This window comes from Agelaius tricolor, unplaced genomic scaffold (genome assembly GCF_023055355.1).
Source record: "Agelaius tricolor isolate 1412-34295 unplaced genomic scaffold, bAgeTri1.0.p SCAF_64, whole genome shotgun sequence".
Lineage (NCBI taxonomy): Eukaryota > Metazoa > Chordata > Aves > Passeriformes > Icteridae > Agelaius > Agelaius tricolor.
Genome location: NW_027269324.1, coordinates 948,095 through 961,594, shown reverse-complemented (window position 1 = coordinate 961,594; position 13,500 = coordinate 948,095). Strand labels below are relative to the sequence as shown.

At 52.5% G+C, this 13,500-nt stretch overlaps 2 protein-coding genes across 2 annotated transcripts in view; both read left to right on the top strand.

Moving 5' to 3' along the window:
* LOC139605317 (uncharacterized) overlaps positions 1–13,500 on the top strand; it is an 850,331-nt gene that overhangs the window by 41,693 nt on the left and 795,138 nt on the right.
* On the top strand, positions 5,075–6,049 carry LOC139605302 (olfactory receptor 14A16-like). Its single transcript, XM_071456664.1, has one exon. The coding sequence runs from the start codon at positions 5,117–5,119 to the stop codon at positions 6,047–6,049; it is 933 nt and encodes a 310-aa protein (XP_071312765.1). The 5' UTR covers positions 5,075–5,116.

Sequence of the window (13,500 nt, the reverse complement as noted above, 5' to 3'; positions counted from 1 at the left end):
GGGTTTGGATGCAGCCGTCCTAATAATGGAGCCCGAGTGTGGGTTCGGAGGCCAAATGGCCCTCCCGAGGCAGCTGAAGGAGCAGCTCCTGGGAAAGACAACTCTGAGTCCTGAAACCTGGGCAGGAACAATGGGGATGTGTCCCTGCAGCCAAGGATTGTGTGTGAGAACAAGTAGATCTGACAGGATATTGTTTTACACATGCTGCCACACCAAATCTCCCTGTTTGCCCCAAGGGCCCCTTTGGGAAATGCTCTGATCCACGGGGCTCCATGGGAAGGCTGCTGTGACACTGAGGGACTTGCACAGGAATTGCATCCAGGAGCCCGGGTGCCCCTCAGGGACTGGGACCCGGCCCCTTCCAGCCCGAGGGGAAAGGGCCTCCCCAGGCCTTGTTAGCCACAGACAGCATGGTAAAGCTGAACAGCAAAGGGCCTGGGGGCATTATTCTGGAATTAAAAAGGTGCCAGCTCCATGGACAACAGAATTCTTGTTCCTAACTCCAATGAGATTGAGAAAAAAGAATGAAGAACGGTGTCACCAAAGTACTACTGATGTCTGTAAGGTGTACCTTGATAGTCAGCCAGAATCTTTGTCTGCCACAAACACCTCTAGTGTTTGACCAAGGGGTTAGTCATCAAAATGTCATGATGAGTTATGATGGATTGCTGAGCTTCTTTTGTAATTCTTTGCTAATGATGATGTGCTTTGCTGAGCTTATCCTTTTGTAATTCTTTGCAGCTGTGCATGATATAAATGCCACAATTCCTTCAGTTGGTGTCTGTGTCTTTGGTAGTGACCCTGCCCACTGGTGAAACAGGGCCCCCTCTTGCCTAAGTGTTACCTGGCAAGGCAGAAACCCTCCCTCCAAAATTCCCCCCTTCCTCCTTGTTCCCCCCCTTCATACCCTGAGCATGATGTGCTCTGGTCTGGGGTGTGCCCGGGGTCAGTTGGGGTCACCTGTCCTGGCTGTGTCCCCTGCCAAGCTCCCCCGCAGCCCCAGCCCCTCCCCAGCGTGGCTGGACGAGGGGCAGGACAGGCCTTGGCTGTGCTGCAGCTCAGCAAGAACAAAACCATCTCTGCGTGCTCAGCGCTGTGCTCAGCACCCGGCCCAGCAGTGTCTCAGTGCCAGGGGCTGTGCCCTCAGTGCCTGCCAGGGCTTTCCATGGAAACTGCCAGGACAGGTGACCCAGGTGCCCCCCGCAGTGCCAGTTGCCATGGAAACAGTGCCCAGCACTGCCCCTTTCTGTCCGGCTGACCTGGCCTTTGGCCCTGGCAGTGCCCTTGGCTGCTGGTTCCTGGTGCCCGAGCGGCCAGCGCGGCACAGGGCAGGTGGCCATGGCACAGCCCCCAGCAAGGGATCCCCTCTGGCCCTGGGCACTGACACCAGCCCTGAGCAAGGTCTGGCTCCGGGCATTGGTTGCCTTGATACCAATCTAAGGAACGGGTCCCCGTGGCCGTTGCCATGGCACCTGGTGGCACCAACCAGTGTCACTGCAATTGTACCTGGAACAGCCCCGGCACCGCTTTGTCCTCAGGGTTGCCATGGCAGCCCAGGGCAGCAACAGCTCTGCAGGCAAGGGGCCATGGAACCTGGCTGCAGAAATGGCTCCTTGGGCTTGTTTCCAAGGAAACCTGAACTGATGGCGGTTGCCATGGCACCCAAAGCCAGCAGTGGGGTCCCTGCAGTGTCCATGGCAACAGCCCCTTGCAATGGCTCAGTGCAGGTTGGGATGATGATCCACCCTCACAGCTGGCCCAGGCAGGTCTGGAGTGGTCTCGGTGGCACCTTGGGCTTGGCACACACTTGAGGAGGATGTCTATTTGCAATGGGGAAACTCAGGAGTTTTAGATGGCTTCAAAAAATTAAAAAGTCAAAATCCCTCTTCAGCTGAGTGAAGCCAGTTCACCAAGCAAAGCAGGTCCTAGGTGAGTGAGAAGATACAGGATGGGGTTGGGGAATGTGGAGCAAGGTTGTCCACACTGATCAGACCTCAAGGCACAGCTTCTCTGACCAAGCCAGACTTCCTCAAGAGTGTCCCTGGGTCAGTATAAGTCACTGAATGCTGCAATCCCCTCTTGTATACTAAGAAAAGTAATAAAGGACACTATAAAATATGATACATATTTCCTAGAAGCTCTTTGAAATATTTTTCCATACCTGCAGCAGGAAAGCTTCCTAACGAACTGCCCCAGAGCAGAGGGAAATCAATGCAGAGCCATGGTTTGTTAGGACTATCTTGGTCCTAATGAGCCCTGTAGTGCATTTGAAGCTGAGCCCTGGAACCTCAGGGCCTGAGAGGAGATTGCAAAAACCTTTCCAGGAGTGAAAGTCAGAGGAAAAACCCCAAAGTGTCTCAAAGCATGAATGGGTCCCACTGAGGTCAACACAGGCTCCTCATGGACTCCTTGGAGGAGAGAATTGGAGGCCAGGATTACACAAAAACCTCTCAAAGACTCAGAGTGAAAAGGAACATCCAGAGTACCTTAAAAACCTTGAGTATCTCAAAGTATTAATGAGCCCCACTGAGTGTCAGTACAAAGCTCTCCAGGGACTCATTAAAGCAGATAATTGGGACCATGACTGCACAAACCTCTCACAGAGTCTGTATCAAAAGGAAAAAACAAAATACCTTAAAATAACTGAAGTACCCTGAAGTATTAATGAGCCCCACTGAGTGTTGTTACTGACAAAGCCTCTCCAGGGACTAATTACAGCAGATAATTGGAGGCCATGATTGCACAAAGCTCTCAGAGACTCCAAGGCAAAAGCCAAACCCCAAGTCCTTTGAAAAACCTGCAGTCCCTGCAGGGAGCATGAAGGAGCCCCCAGGGCCATTGCTGAGCAAGGCTCCCCAGGGACTCCTTGCAGCAGATCCTTGAGGCCACTGGGATGTGGGCTAGGGGGGGATGCTGAGGGCAGCACAAGGGGCTGACAGCGCCCAGCCTGGCTGGGGCTGGGCCAGGAGGCCCCAGGGCCTCAGGACAAGGTGTCTCCTCCCAGCCCTTGCTGGCACAGACCCTGCTGTGCCCCAGGGCACCAAGACTTGGCTTCTCTTTGTCCCCACCTGTCATCACTGCCTGCAGTTCTCTGCTCTGCCTGGGGCCTGGGGACACTTGCTCAGTTGTGTCCCTCACTGGGAGCCATTAAAAGTCCACGAAAGTTTGGAGTTGGATTCTGCCTTGGAGTTCTGGAGAGGTTTCTTCATCTCCCTCTCAGGGACTGATGTTCAGGGCCTGAGCACAAAGGCCCAGAGGCTCATTAAAGTCCTTGTGCTGTGTCTGTGCTGCTGAGCTGGGCTGGGCTCCTGGCACAGAGGCAGCTCCTTGTCACCCAGAAGAGCTTCAAAAGCACATTTCTCTGGATGAGCAGCTCTTGTGCCAGCCCAGCAGGGCTGGGGCACTGCCTGCAGCCAGCCCGGGCACAGCACAGAGGCCCAGAGAGCTTCAATCAGTCAGGGCTGGGAAGATGCTGAGAAGTGCCTGTGGCACAATCACTGCCAGCCCTTGGCACAGGAACCTCTGGCTGCAGGACAATGCAGCTGCAGCTCCTGGAGCCATCTCCTCAAGCTGGAACATCCCAATGCCTACAGACTCTGTGAGTACAAGTCTGAGTATTTCTGGGGCAGGGGAGGTGAAATGAAGCTCTGACATACTGAGGGCTTCTGATCAGACATAGAATATTTCCAAGGCAGGGATTTTATTGAAAAATGGGAAATTTCCAAAAACTTTTGTGTTCCGTTTTGTATTTTTAGAGAATGGTAGGGAGAGGGGATAAATATAAAAGAATTATATGAATATCTATTTATGAATTTTGACAAGTGCTTGAGACATCCAAACTGTTGCTTTTAGTGATCAATAGGTTCACAAGAGATCCCTAATGTGCTTTCAGCCACTCTGCCCATGGACAGCAGCAGCATCACCTTTGCTGGAGCCATCAGGCTCAGTCTGAGCTGTCCTTTCTCCAAGCTGCAAACAGAACCTGTCCCCAGCCAGTGCCCTGCAAACAGGCAGGGTTCTGTAGGGCCAAGGAGAGTGCACAGAGATTTGGGCTCTGTGAGTGCTGGCAGGGAGAGATCAGGCACAGGGAAACACCTGCAGGAGGAAAATCTGCAGGAGGCAGAGAGAAGATCAGGCAATGAGAGAAAACAAAGCCCAGCAATGCTGTGGCAGGGAGAGTTTAGAGATGCCCACAGGAGCCCCTCCAGTGCAGCCCCTCCCTCTGAACAAGCCCCCTCCCTCCTGTGCCCCAGCCAAGCCTCTGCCCTCAGGCCCGGGGCTCCAAGGCGTGCAGCCCCTCCTGTGCAGGCAGAGCTGCAGCAGAGCCGTGGGGCAGCTCTGCAGCCCCGGGCCCAGTTCCCTCTGCAGAGCACAGGGCTGGGAGCAGCTGCCCGGCCCTGGGGGCTCTGGCAGGGGGCACAGCTGGCTCAGGGTGACGCTGTCCCCAGGGCCCGGCTCTGGGCAATGCTGTCAGTGCAGCCAGGGAAGGAGCTGCATCTCCCTTCATCCAATGCCATCAGAAGGACACTTGGAAGTGTCCCTGAGATTTCAGTCCAAGCTGGGAGCGCCAATCCAGGGTGCAAACCTGTCCTAGAGCATCTCTGAGTTATGAGATTGGTGGGCAAAGGCAGAGTGTTGTGACACTGAAAATGCTGCTGGGTTGAAATGAGCAATGTGAGTCCTTGGCTGCAAATGTGGAGCTGGGCTGTGCTGGATCCATCTGCTCTCAGCAGTGCCTGGTGACATTTTAAAGGGGGAGCATGGGAAGGTGATCACCCTCCACCTGAGCAAGGTTAAAACCCAGAGAAATTCTGAACAGGTCAGAATGTCAGACCATCTCCCCTCACTCTCCACTCATCACTTCACCTCACAGAACTTGCTCTGTTTTCCAAAAATGCAGCAGAATTGCTGAGTGTTTCTGATATCCAAGCATATCAGGAGAGACATGGGGGGAGCTTAAAAAGAAAACCCCAGATCTTGAAAATACTAAGCACCATGTCTGTGTGTTACAGAGGAGGGTATATGGAAAAAGGCTTTGATTTCGGTTAAAGGTATCTGCTCCAACACTTCACTGTCCTTTTCTCCATGAACAGGTGCCCATGTGCAGCCCCAGCAAATGTCCAACAGCAGCTGCATCAGGCACTTCCTGCTGCTGGCATTGGCAGACACACGGCAGCTGCAGCTCCTGCACTTCTGCCTCTTGCTGGGCATCTCCCTGGCTGCCCTCCTGGGCAACGGCCTCATCATCAGCGCCGTAGCCTGCGGCCACCACCTGCACACGCCCATGTTCTTCTTCCTGCTCAACCTGGCCCTCGCTGACCTGGGCTCCATCTGCACCACTGTCCCCAAAGCCATGCACAATTCCCTCTGGGACACCAGGAACATCTCCTACACTGGATGTGCTGCTCAGCTCTTTCTGGTTTTCTTCTTCCTGTCAGCAGAGTATTTCCTCCTGACTGTGATGTGCTACAACTGTTATGTGTCCATCTGCAAACCCCTGCACTACGGGACCCTCCTGGGCAGCAGAGCTTGTGCCCACAAGGCAGCAGCTGCCTGGGCCAGTGGCTTTCTCACTGCTCTCATGCACACAGCCAATACATTTTCCCTGCCCCTGTGCCATGGCAATGCTCTGGGCCAGTTCTTCTGTGAGGTGCCCCAGATTCTCAAGCTCTCCTGCTCCAAATCCTACCTCAGGGAACTTGGGCTTCTTGCTGTAAGTGCCTGTTTCATATTTGGCTGTTTTGTGTTCATTGTTTTCTCCTATCTGCAGATCTTCAGGGCTGTGCTGAGGATCCCCTCTGAGCAGGGACAGCACAAAGCCTTTTCCACCTGCCTCCCTCACCTGGCTGTGGTCTCCCTGTTCCTCAGCACTGGTCTGTTTTCCTACCTGAAGCCCGCTTCAATGTCCTCCCCATCCCTGGATCTGGCCCTGTCAGTTCTGTACTCAGTGGTGCCTCCAGCCCTGAACCCCCTCATCTACAGCCTGAGGAACCAGGAGCTCAAGGCTGCAGTGTGGAGACTGATGACTGGATGGTTTCAGAAACATTAAACTGCTGGCCAATTTCTGAAAATCACTTGTAATAAAATTCAATTTTGATACTTCTTGTTAGTTTCATTTTGGAGGTCTTTTCCCTTGTTTTACTTTTTTCATATTGTCCACAAAAACATGTCATTGTTTGTGCCATTTCTCATTTTGTTTCTCTCCACCTTCCCTGTGGCCACAGACTGTGTCAATGAGGGGCTGCGCTCTTGGTGACTATTAAGGGACTAAAGGATGTTCCAGAAAAGTTTTCTGCAGAGATGCCCTTGTGTTGCCTTCTCTGGAGCAGCAGCAGCAATGTCTGTGTGCAGAGCTGGGGGCAGATCAATGCTGGCACAGCAGCCCTGCTCCTGCTGGCCACACCATTCCTGAGCCAGGCCAGGAGCCACTGGCCCTCTTGGCCACCTGGGCACACTGCTGCCTCATGTCCAGCCTTCTGTCCATCAGTCCCTGCAGGTCCCGTTCTGCCTGGCTGCTCTCCAGCCACTCTGTCCCCAGCCTGGAGTGCTGCAGGGGTTGCTGTAGCCAAAGTCCAGGACCCGGCACTGGGACTTGTTAAACCTCACCTTGTTGGATTTTGGCCCTGGATCCAGCCTGTCCAGGGCCCTGTGCAGAGCCCTCCTACCCTCCAGCAGATCCACACTCACACCCAGCTTGGTGTCATCTGCAAACTGGTTAATGGTGGACTCAATCCCCTCACCCACATTGTCACTGAAGATCATAAACACGACTGGGCCCAACACAGACCCTTGGGAGACAGCACTGGAGACTGGACACACACTGGATGCAGCACCATCCTTATCACTTTCTGGTCCCAACCTCCAGTGAGCTCTTTACCCCGGGAAGGGTGAACATATCCAAGCTGTGGGCTGCAGCTTTTCCAGGGAATTCTGTGGCTTGCAGTGTCAAAGGTTCTTCTGAAGTCCAGGCACACAACATCCACAGCCTTTCCCACATCCACAGGTGGGTCACCTGGGCATAAAAGGAGACCAGGTTGGTCAGGCAGGACCTGCCACCCCTAAATCCACGCTGCCTGGCTCTGATCCCTGGGCCATCCTGTGGGTGCCCTGTGATGGCACTCAAGGTGATCTGTTCCATAACCTTGCCGGGCACCCAGGTCAGGCTGACAGGCCTGGAGTTCCCCAGCTCCTCCTTCCAGCCCTTCCTGGGGATGGGCTCACACTGGCACCTCCAGTGCTCTGGGACCTCCCTGCTGAGCCAGGACTGATGGTAAATGATGGAGAGCAGCCTGGGGAGCTCATCCACAGCGCCCTCATCCCCCTGGGATGGATCCCATCTGATCCCATACACCTGTGAGCATCTGAGTGGCTCAGCAGGTCCCCAGCTGCTTCCTCCTGGATTCCAGGGGGCTGTTCTGCTCCCTGTGCCCATCTACCAGCTCAGGAGAACACTTGTCCTGAGGACAACCTGTCCTAATATTGAAAATTGAGACAAACAAGGTGTTAAGTAGCTCAGCCTTTTCCTGATTTTTAGTTACTATATTCCCCACTGCATCCAATGAAGAGTAGAGGGTCTCCTTCTCCCCTTTTCCTATTAAATTTTATATAAAAACATTTTTATGTTTTTACAGAAGCTGATAGGTTAAGTTCTGATTGAGTTTTCAACTCTCAACTTTTCTTTCTGCATAACTGAATGACATCCTTAAACACTTCCCGAGTTGTCAGTCCATTTTCCCCTTTTCCCACAAAAGCTCCATGCCCTGCCAGGCCAGCCATTTTCCTCACTGGCTCATCTTTTGCCACACTGGGACAGGCTGCTCCTTCCCCCTTAAATTACCTTCTTGAAATGTGTGTCCTTCCTGGACCCCTTTGTTTTTAAGGGGTGTTTCCCTTAAAATAATTCAGTACCTGATTTTATATTCCCCAAATCAGCATCCTAAACAGGCCAAAGTCTGCCTTTCCGAATTCCAGTGCAGAAGTTTTGTTGCTGCCCTTCCTTCTTTCACAGAACATGGAAAACTTGATTATTTCATGGTCACTGTGCCCCAGGCAGCCTCTGAGCCCCACATCTGCCCCCAGCCCTTCTCTGTTTGTGAACAGCAGCAGACAGAGCTTTCCTTGGCAGTGGGAGTGTTACCAAACATTCAGTGAAACAGAAAACTCCTTAACCCCAGTGTAGCATTAAGAAGCAGCATTCTTTATTCAGCTGGATGCACGGGGGAGAGCTCCTCCCAAAGCCCTGCAGGCTGAGTACAGGAAATTTTCTGTTTATATTCTGTATTTTGCTCACATATTCATTGATTGTCCCGGACTAAACATACATATGATAATCATTTCCCCAAAATCATCAGCATATTCCCCCTCCCTTGTACCCATGCGTTCTTCTGTCCTGGGGGTCTCTCTGGTGGTCCCTGGTGGTCATGGACCCCGATGTTCCAGTGGGCCTGGCTGAGCTGGCAGGACCCTGAGGCTGCTGAACTTCCAGTTCCCCTTCTCACACAATGGGCCTTGTGTGGTTTCCATAGGCCTGGGGATGTGGAGAACAAGCTCCAGGTGTCAGCTCACCTGGTGGAGACAATTGATCATCTGGTAACATGAGGTCACAGAGTGGGCTATGACATCACAGAGTGGGTAATGTGAGGTCATTGATGAGCTATGACATCACAGACTGCCTCTGTGACATCACAGAGCCAGCTGTGACATCACTGGGCAGACTATGACATCACTGAGTTGGCTGTGACATCAGAGGCCAGCTGTGTGACATTGGAGAATGGGCTGTGAGCTCACAGAGCAGGCTGTGACATCCCAGAGGGGCTGTGTGCCATCCCAGCAGGGCTGTGTCAGGTCACTGGGTTGGTCACTCGGCCCCAGCTCCCCCTCACAGTTTCTCCCAACAAGTCCAATGCTGTCCATGCCCAGCGGGGTCCCTGTCCCCCGGGATCCCCCTGGCCCACCTGGAGCCACAGCCTCCACCAAAGGATGTTCCACAGGATCCACCCCAGAGCCTGACAGGGGACAAGGGGCCAGGGCTGTGTCACCAGGACATCAAGGACGTGGATTATCCAGGTCACTGTGGCCTGGGTTGGGTTGCCCAGGGCAGGAAAGATGTCTGGCAGCTGGAGCAGGGTCTGGGAAGGGCCTCCAAGGTGGGGCTGGAGCCCTTGGGCTGTGAGCAGAGGCTGAGGGAGCTGGGCTTGTCCAGCCCAGAGCAGGGAAGGCTGAGGGGCTCCTCATCCCAGCCTGGCAGTGCCAGTGAGGAGGGGATGGAGAACACAGAGCCAGGCTCTTCACCGGGGGCCTGGTGGGAGACAAAAGCCAATGGGTGGAAGGGGAAAGAGGGGAGATCAGCCAGGACAGGAGGAGGTGAAATGAGTCAGGCTGGTTTCAGCATTTCCTCAACATCAAGAGCAGCCTGAGCTCCCTTCTCCATCCACCACTGACAGCTTTGCAAATCAGGAATTGTTGGAGCTGTTTTGCCCCCACTCCAGGATGAGCATCCTGATACAAGAACTTAATTGTTTTTATATCTGTCACAGAACAATGGTTGTCAAAAATTAACTTTAGTATGAAAATCACTTGTGGGTGGTGGACTCATCAGGCATTGCTGGGAAGTTGCACATAGCTCAGGGAAGAGTGTGATTGTTACTAAATTGTGTCCTGTTCAACCATGGTCTGTTGGCCATGAAGAGAAACTTTCTGTGCCTCTGAGTCTCACCAGTTCCTGACCCTCAAAGGACACAAACCTGATGAGTTGTGGTTCCCACTCCAGTGGTGGCACTTGGACCTCCCTCCATAGCCAGAGCAGAGCTCTCTTGTCCCAGAGAGTCCCTGGCAAAGGAAGGAGGAAGGAACCAGGATAGGCTGTGGGGATCAGGGGCAGAGCCAGGGAGAAGAATGACTTTTGCATTTGATGGAGCTGTGCCTTCCCTTGGCTTTGTTGGCTGACAAGAAATGAACATCCCTCTGTGTCTTGGGCAGCTCCTTCTCCAAGGAAAGCAGGTGGGAGTTGGAGCCAAGGAGCTGAAAGCTGCAGGTGCAGCCTGGGCTGGAGGGAGCTCAGATTTGCACAAGGCTGCTCTGAGTGCCAGGGCTTGGATGGGGGAAATGGTGGGCTGGGGGTAGGGACAGAGTCTGATTGATTGTCAGCCAGGAAGGGTCTGGATTTTCATATCCATTCAAACGGCACGAGGAGGTACTTGGATTCAATGTCCATTGGAGATTGCACATGTCAATGAATTAACAGGAAAACAAAACTAACAGGACCTAAGAAATCTTTTCTCGCTGTCTTTTTAAATATAATGTATTCAGTTTGAATACACTTCTGAAATCTACTTAACCACAAAGGATTTGTAAATTAAAATCAAATGATTCCCAGAGGCTTGGCATGTTAAGGTGTTCTGAATGTTAATGAACCCTGGGACACTGAATTCCTGCACTGAAGAGCTGAAGGCTGAACAAGCCTCTGCAGCAGGGAAATTCAGCAGCAGCCTCCAAGTTGCTGAGGATGTCAGCAGCCCCCAGTGAGGCCATCCCTGCCCAGAGACCGTGGGGGAATGGGCAGACAAGGAGAGCGTCCCTGGGGCTGGGGCAGCACAACTCAGAGGCACCAGCGGCTCCAGCTGGGCAATGGAGTGTGGAATGTGGCTGGGAAAGCCCTGCCTGGGCTGGGCCAAGCAGCACACACAAGCCCTGACTCTCATCCCCCAAACAACTCTCTCAAGGAGACATTTAAAAGGAATTACAATTGTATCCTCTTTTATATGCTGGAGAAATACCAACAAGAGATTCTTAGGTGACCAAAAGAACCAAACAGACTTTAATGGGAGCTTTAAAAAATTAGAGAAACTTTGGCAAAAGGTTTAATATGACATTCATTCAACAAAAAACACTTTTGAAAGCATTGACTTGGCCCATTCAGCTTCGCCAATTCTAAGCCCATTCAATTTGAAATTAATCAAAATTTGCAAGAAGAGGGAATTAGATGATGAAGACACAGAAAGAGAGAAAGACAAAAAAGATACAGAGAAGCACACACAGAGCTACCAACTCCTGGATTCCAGTGGTGTTCAGATGGAAATTCCAAGAGGATCCAGGGTCAAGATGTGTGCTTGCCTCGTGGTCAGCCCCTGAAATACCCCTTGGTCTCCCTGGGCCCTTCCCCCAGGTGGGACTTGGGCGCATTTGGTCCCTCAGGAGCTGGGCTGGGGGCTGCAGAGGTGGCTGTGGAGCATTGCCTGTGCTGTGCCAGGGACTGGCAGCCACTGCTGGGCTGTGATGGAGGATCTGGGGGGATTGGGGTTCCAGGGCAGGGCAGGGCTGGACCTTCCTCCCCCAAACACAAAATCCCTTGAGCCACAATCTCCTTCAGTCTATCACAACAAGCAGTGTTGGCCATGAAATCCCAATTCTGGCTATGGGCACCGGGCCAAGAAGGGCAGTTCTTTTCCATAGGAAGGAAAGCACAGAGCTCCAGTGTTGGAAGGCAGGTGAGAGCCTCACTAGGCCAAGGCCATCCAGACTTGTCAGAAATGACATATTTTGTCTGGGAGCTATCTTTAGATGTAGGGAATTTTGGAGGTGGAAGTCCAATCTCGGCCATGGGCAGCTGGAGAAGCAGGACAGTTCTTTCCCATGGGAAGGAAAGCTCAGAACCATCCCCAGTGTTTTGGGGACAGATGGGAGGTGACCATTGTGAAACCAATGCAGGACAGACTTGTCCTGGCAATATTCCTGTGGGAACAATCCCTGGATAGAAGGAAATCTGGAGTTGAAATCCCAGTTCTGGCCATGGGTGCCTGGAGGAGAAGGAGAGTTCTTTTCCATTGGGAAGGAAAGCACAAAGCCCCAGTGTTTCAATAGCAGATGAGAAGAGAGCCTCAACATTCCAGGGTCATTTGGACCAGTCAGGCAGTCAACGGGAGGCCAGACCAGCCAGACTTGTTCCATGTTCCCTTGCTTCTATGAGGTCCTGCAGTATCCCCATGGTCCCCTTGGTTCCATGGGGCCCCGCAGTGTCCCAGTGGTGCTTTGATTCCATGGGGTCCAGCAGTGTCACAATGGACCATTGATGACAGGCGGCCTGTCTGTGTCACCCTGGAGCTTTTGTTCCATGCAGCCCTGCAGTGTCACAAAGGCCTCTTGGTTTCACCAGGCCCCACAGTATCACAATGGTCCTCTTGGTTGTGGGGACCCCCAGGGTCACAATGGTCTCACTGGTTCCATGAGGCCTGACAGTGTCACAATGCTTTGCCTATTCCATTAACCGACATAGCACCACAATGGTCTCTGTGATTCCATGGTGCCCCTCAGTGTCACAATGGTCTCCTTGGTGCCATGCGGCTGTGTAGTGTCCTAATGGTCTCCCCATGCTTCCATGAGGCCTTGCAATGTCACAGTGGACCCTTGGCACCATTGTGAGACCATGTGGTCTTGCAGTGTCACAATGGCCCCTTGGTTCCATGATACCCCAAAGTGTCACAATGGTCTCCACGGTTCCATGAGGCCCCGTGGTGTCACAATGGACCCTTGGTTTGATGGGGCCTCTCAGTGACACAATGATCCCTTGATGTCACAGGGCCCCACAGTGTCACAATGGTCCCTTGGTCTCACAGGGCCTCACAGTGTCACAATGGTCCCTTGGTTCCATGGGCCCTGTGCTGCTGCATTCCCCCCTCCCCTTCTCAGGCCAGCCTGCCAGCTGAGAAATGCTCCTTGGGCCTCGGCCTTGGCCAACAGCCCCTGGGCTCAGCTCCTCTGCAGCTCATCACAAACACTGTCTGCTCCAGTCACTGCTGCTGCCCACCCAGCTCCTGCTTTCTGTAGGAGCAGCCCTGGGATCTGGTTTTGTTCCCTCAGTGGCACAACATCCCTGTTCTCGCCCTGCCAAAGAAAGCTGTTGGTGCCAAGTGTGGCCAGGATGACTTAACCTTACCTACATTGCCTATAGGTAAGGTTAAGTCACAAGGTCTAAGTGAAGCTAAACACTGCTAAGAGTTGTTGTTTTCCTAAGTTGTTATGTGTAATATAAGTTATAAGCTAAGTTAAATACTGTTAAATGTTAATCCTCTGTTAAATTGCAAAGTCATGGGTTATAAATCAGATTAAATCCTGCTAAATGCTGTTTTTTGCTAAATTGTGAGATTGAAGGTATCAGTTAAGGTTAAGGTATAAGTTAAGTCCTGTTAAGTTAGAGCTCTGTTAACTTTTGGGCCGTATTCCTTTCATCCTTGCCCTCACTGTCCTTGTGTCACACACACACACACAGGGACAGTTCTCAGTTCATTTCTGGTTTGATTGCCTGGACTCTGTTTGGTTTTGTTGATGCTTTGTTTCCTTGGTGTACCTGAAGTGTCCAGTCAGGAGCAGAGTGACTCTTGCCAAGGAACTTTGTGCTGCTGTTGCTTAATATTAAATCTGGTTTTTGCTGATCCCTTGCTGGGGATTTTTTCAGCGCTCTCAAGGCCTCGTTGGTACCAGGGTGAAGGAGCCCTGGCCCAGGCT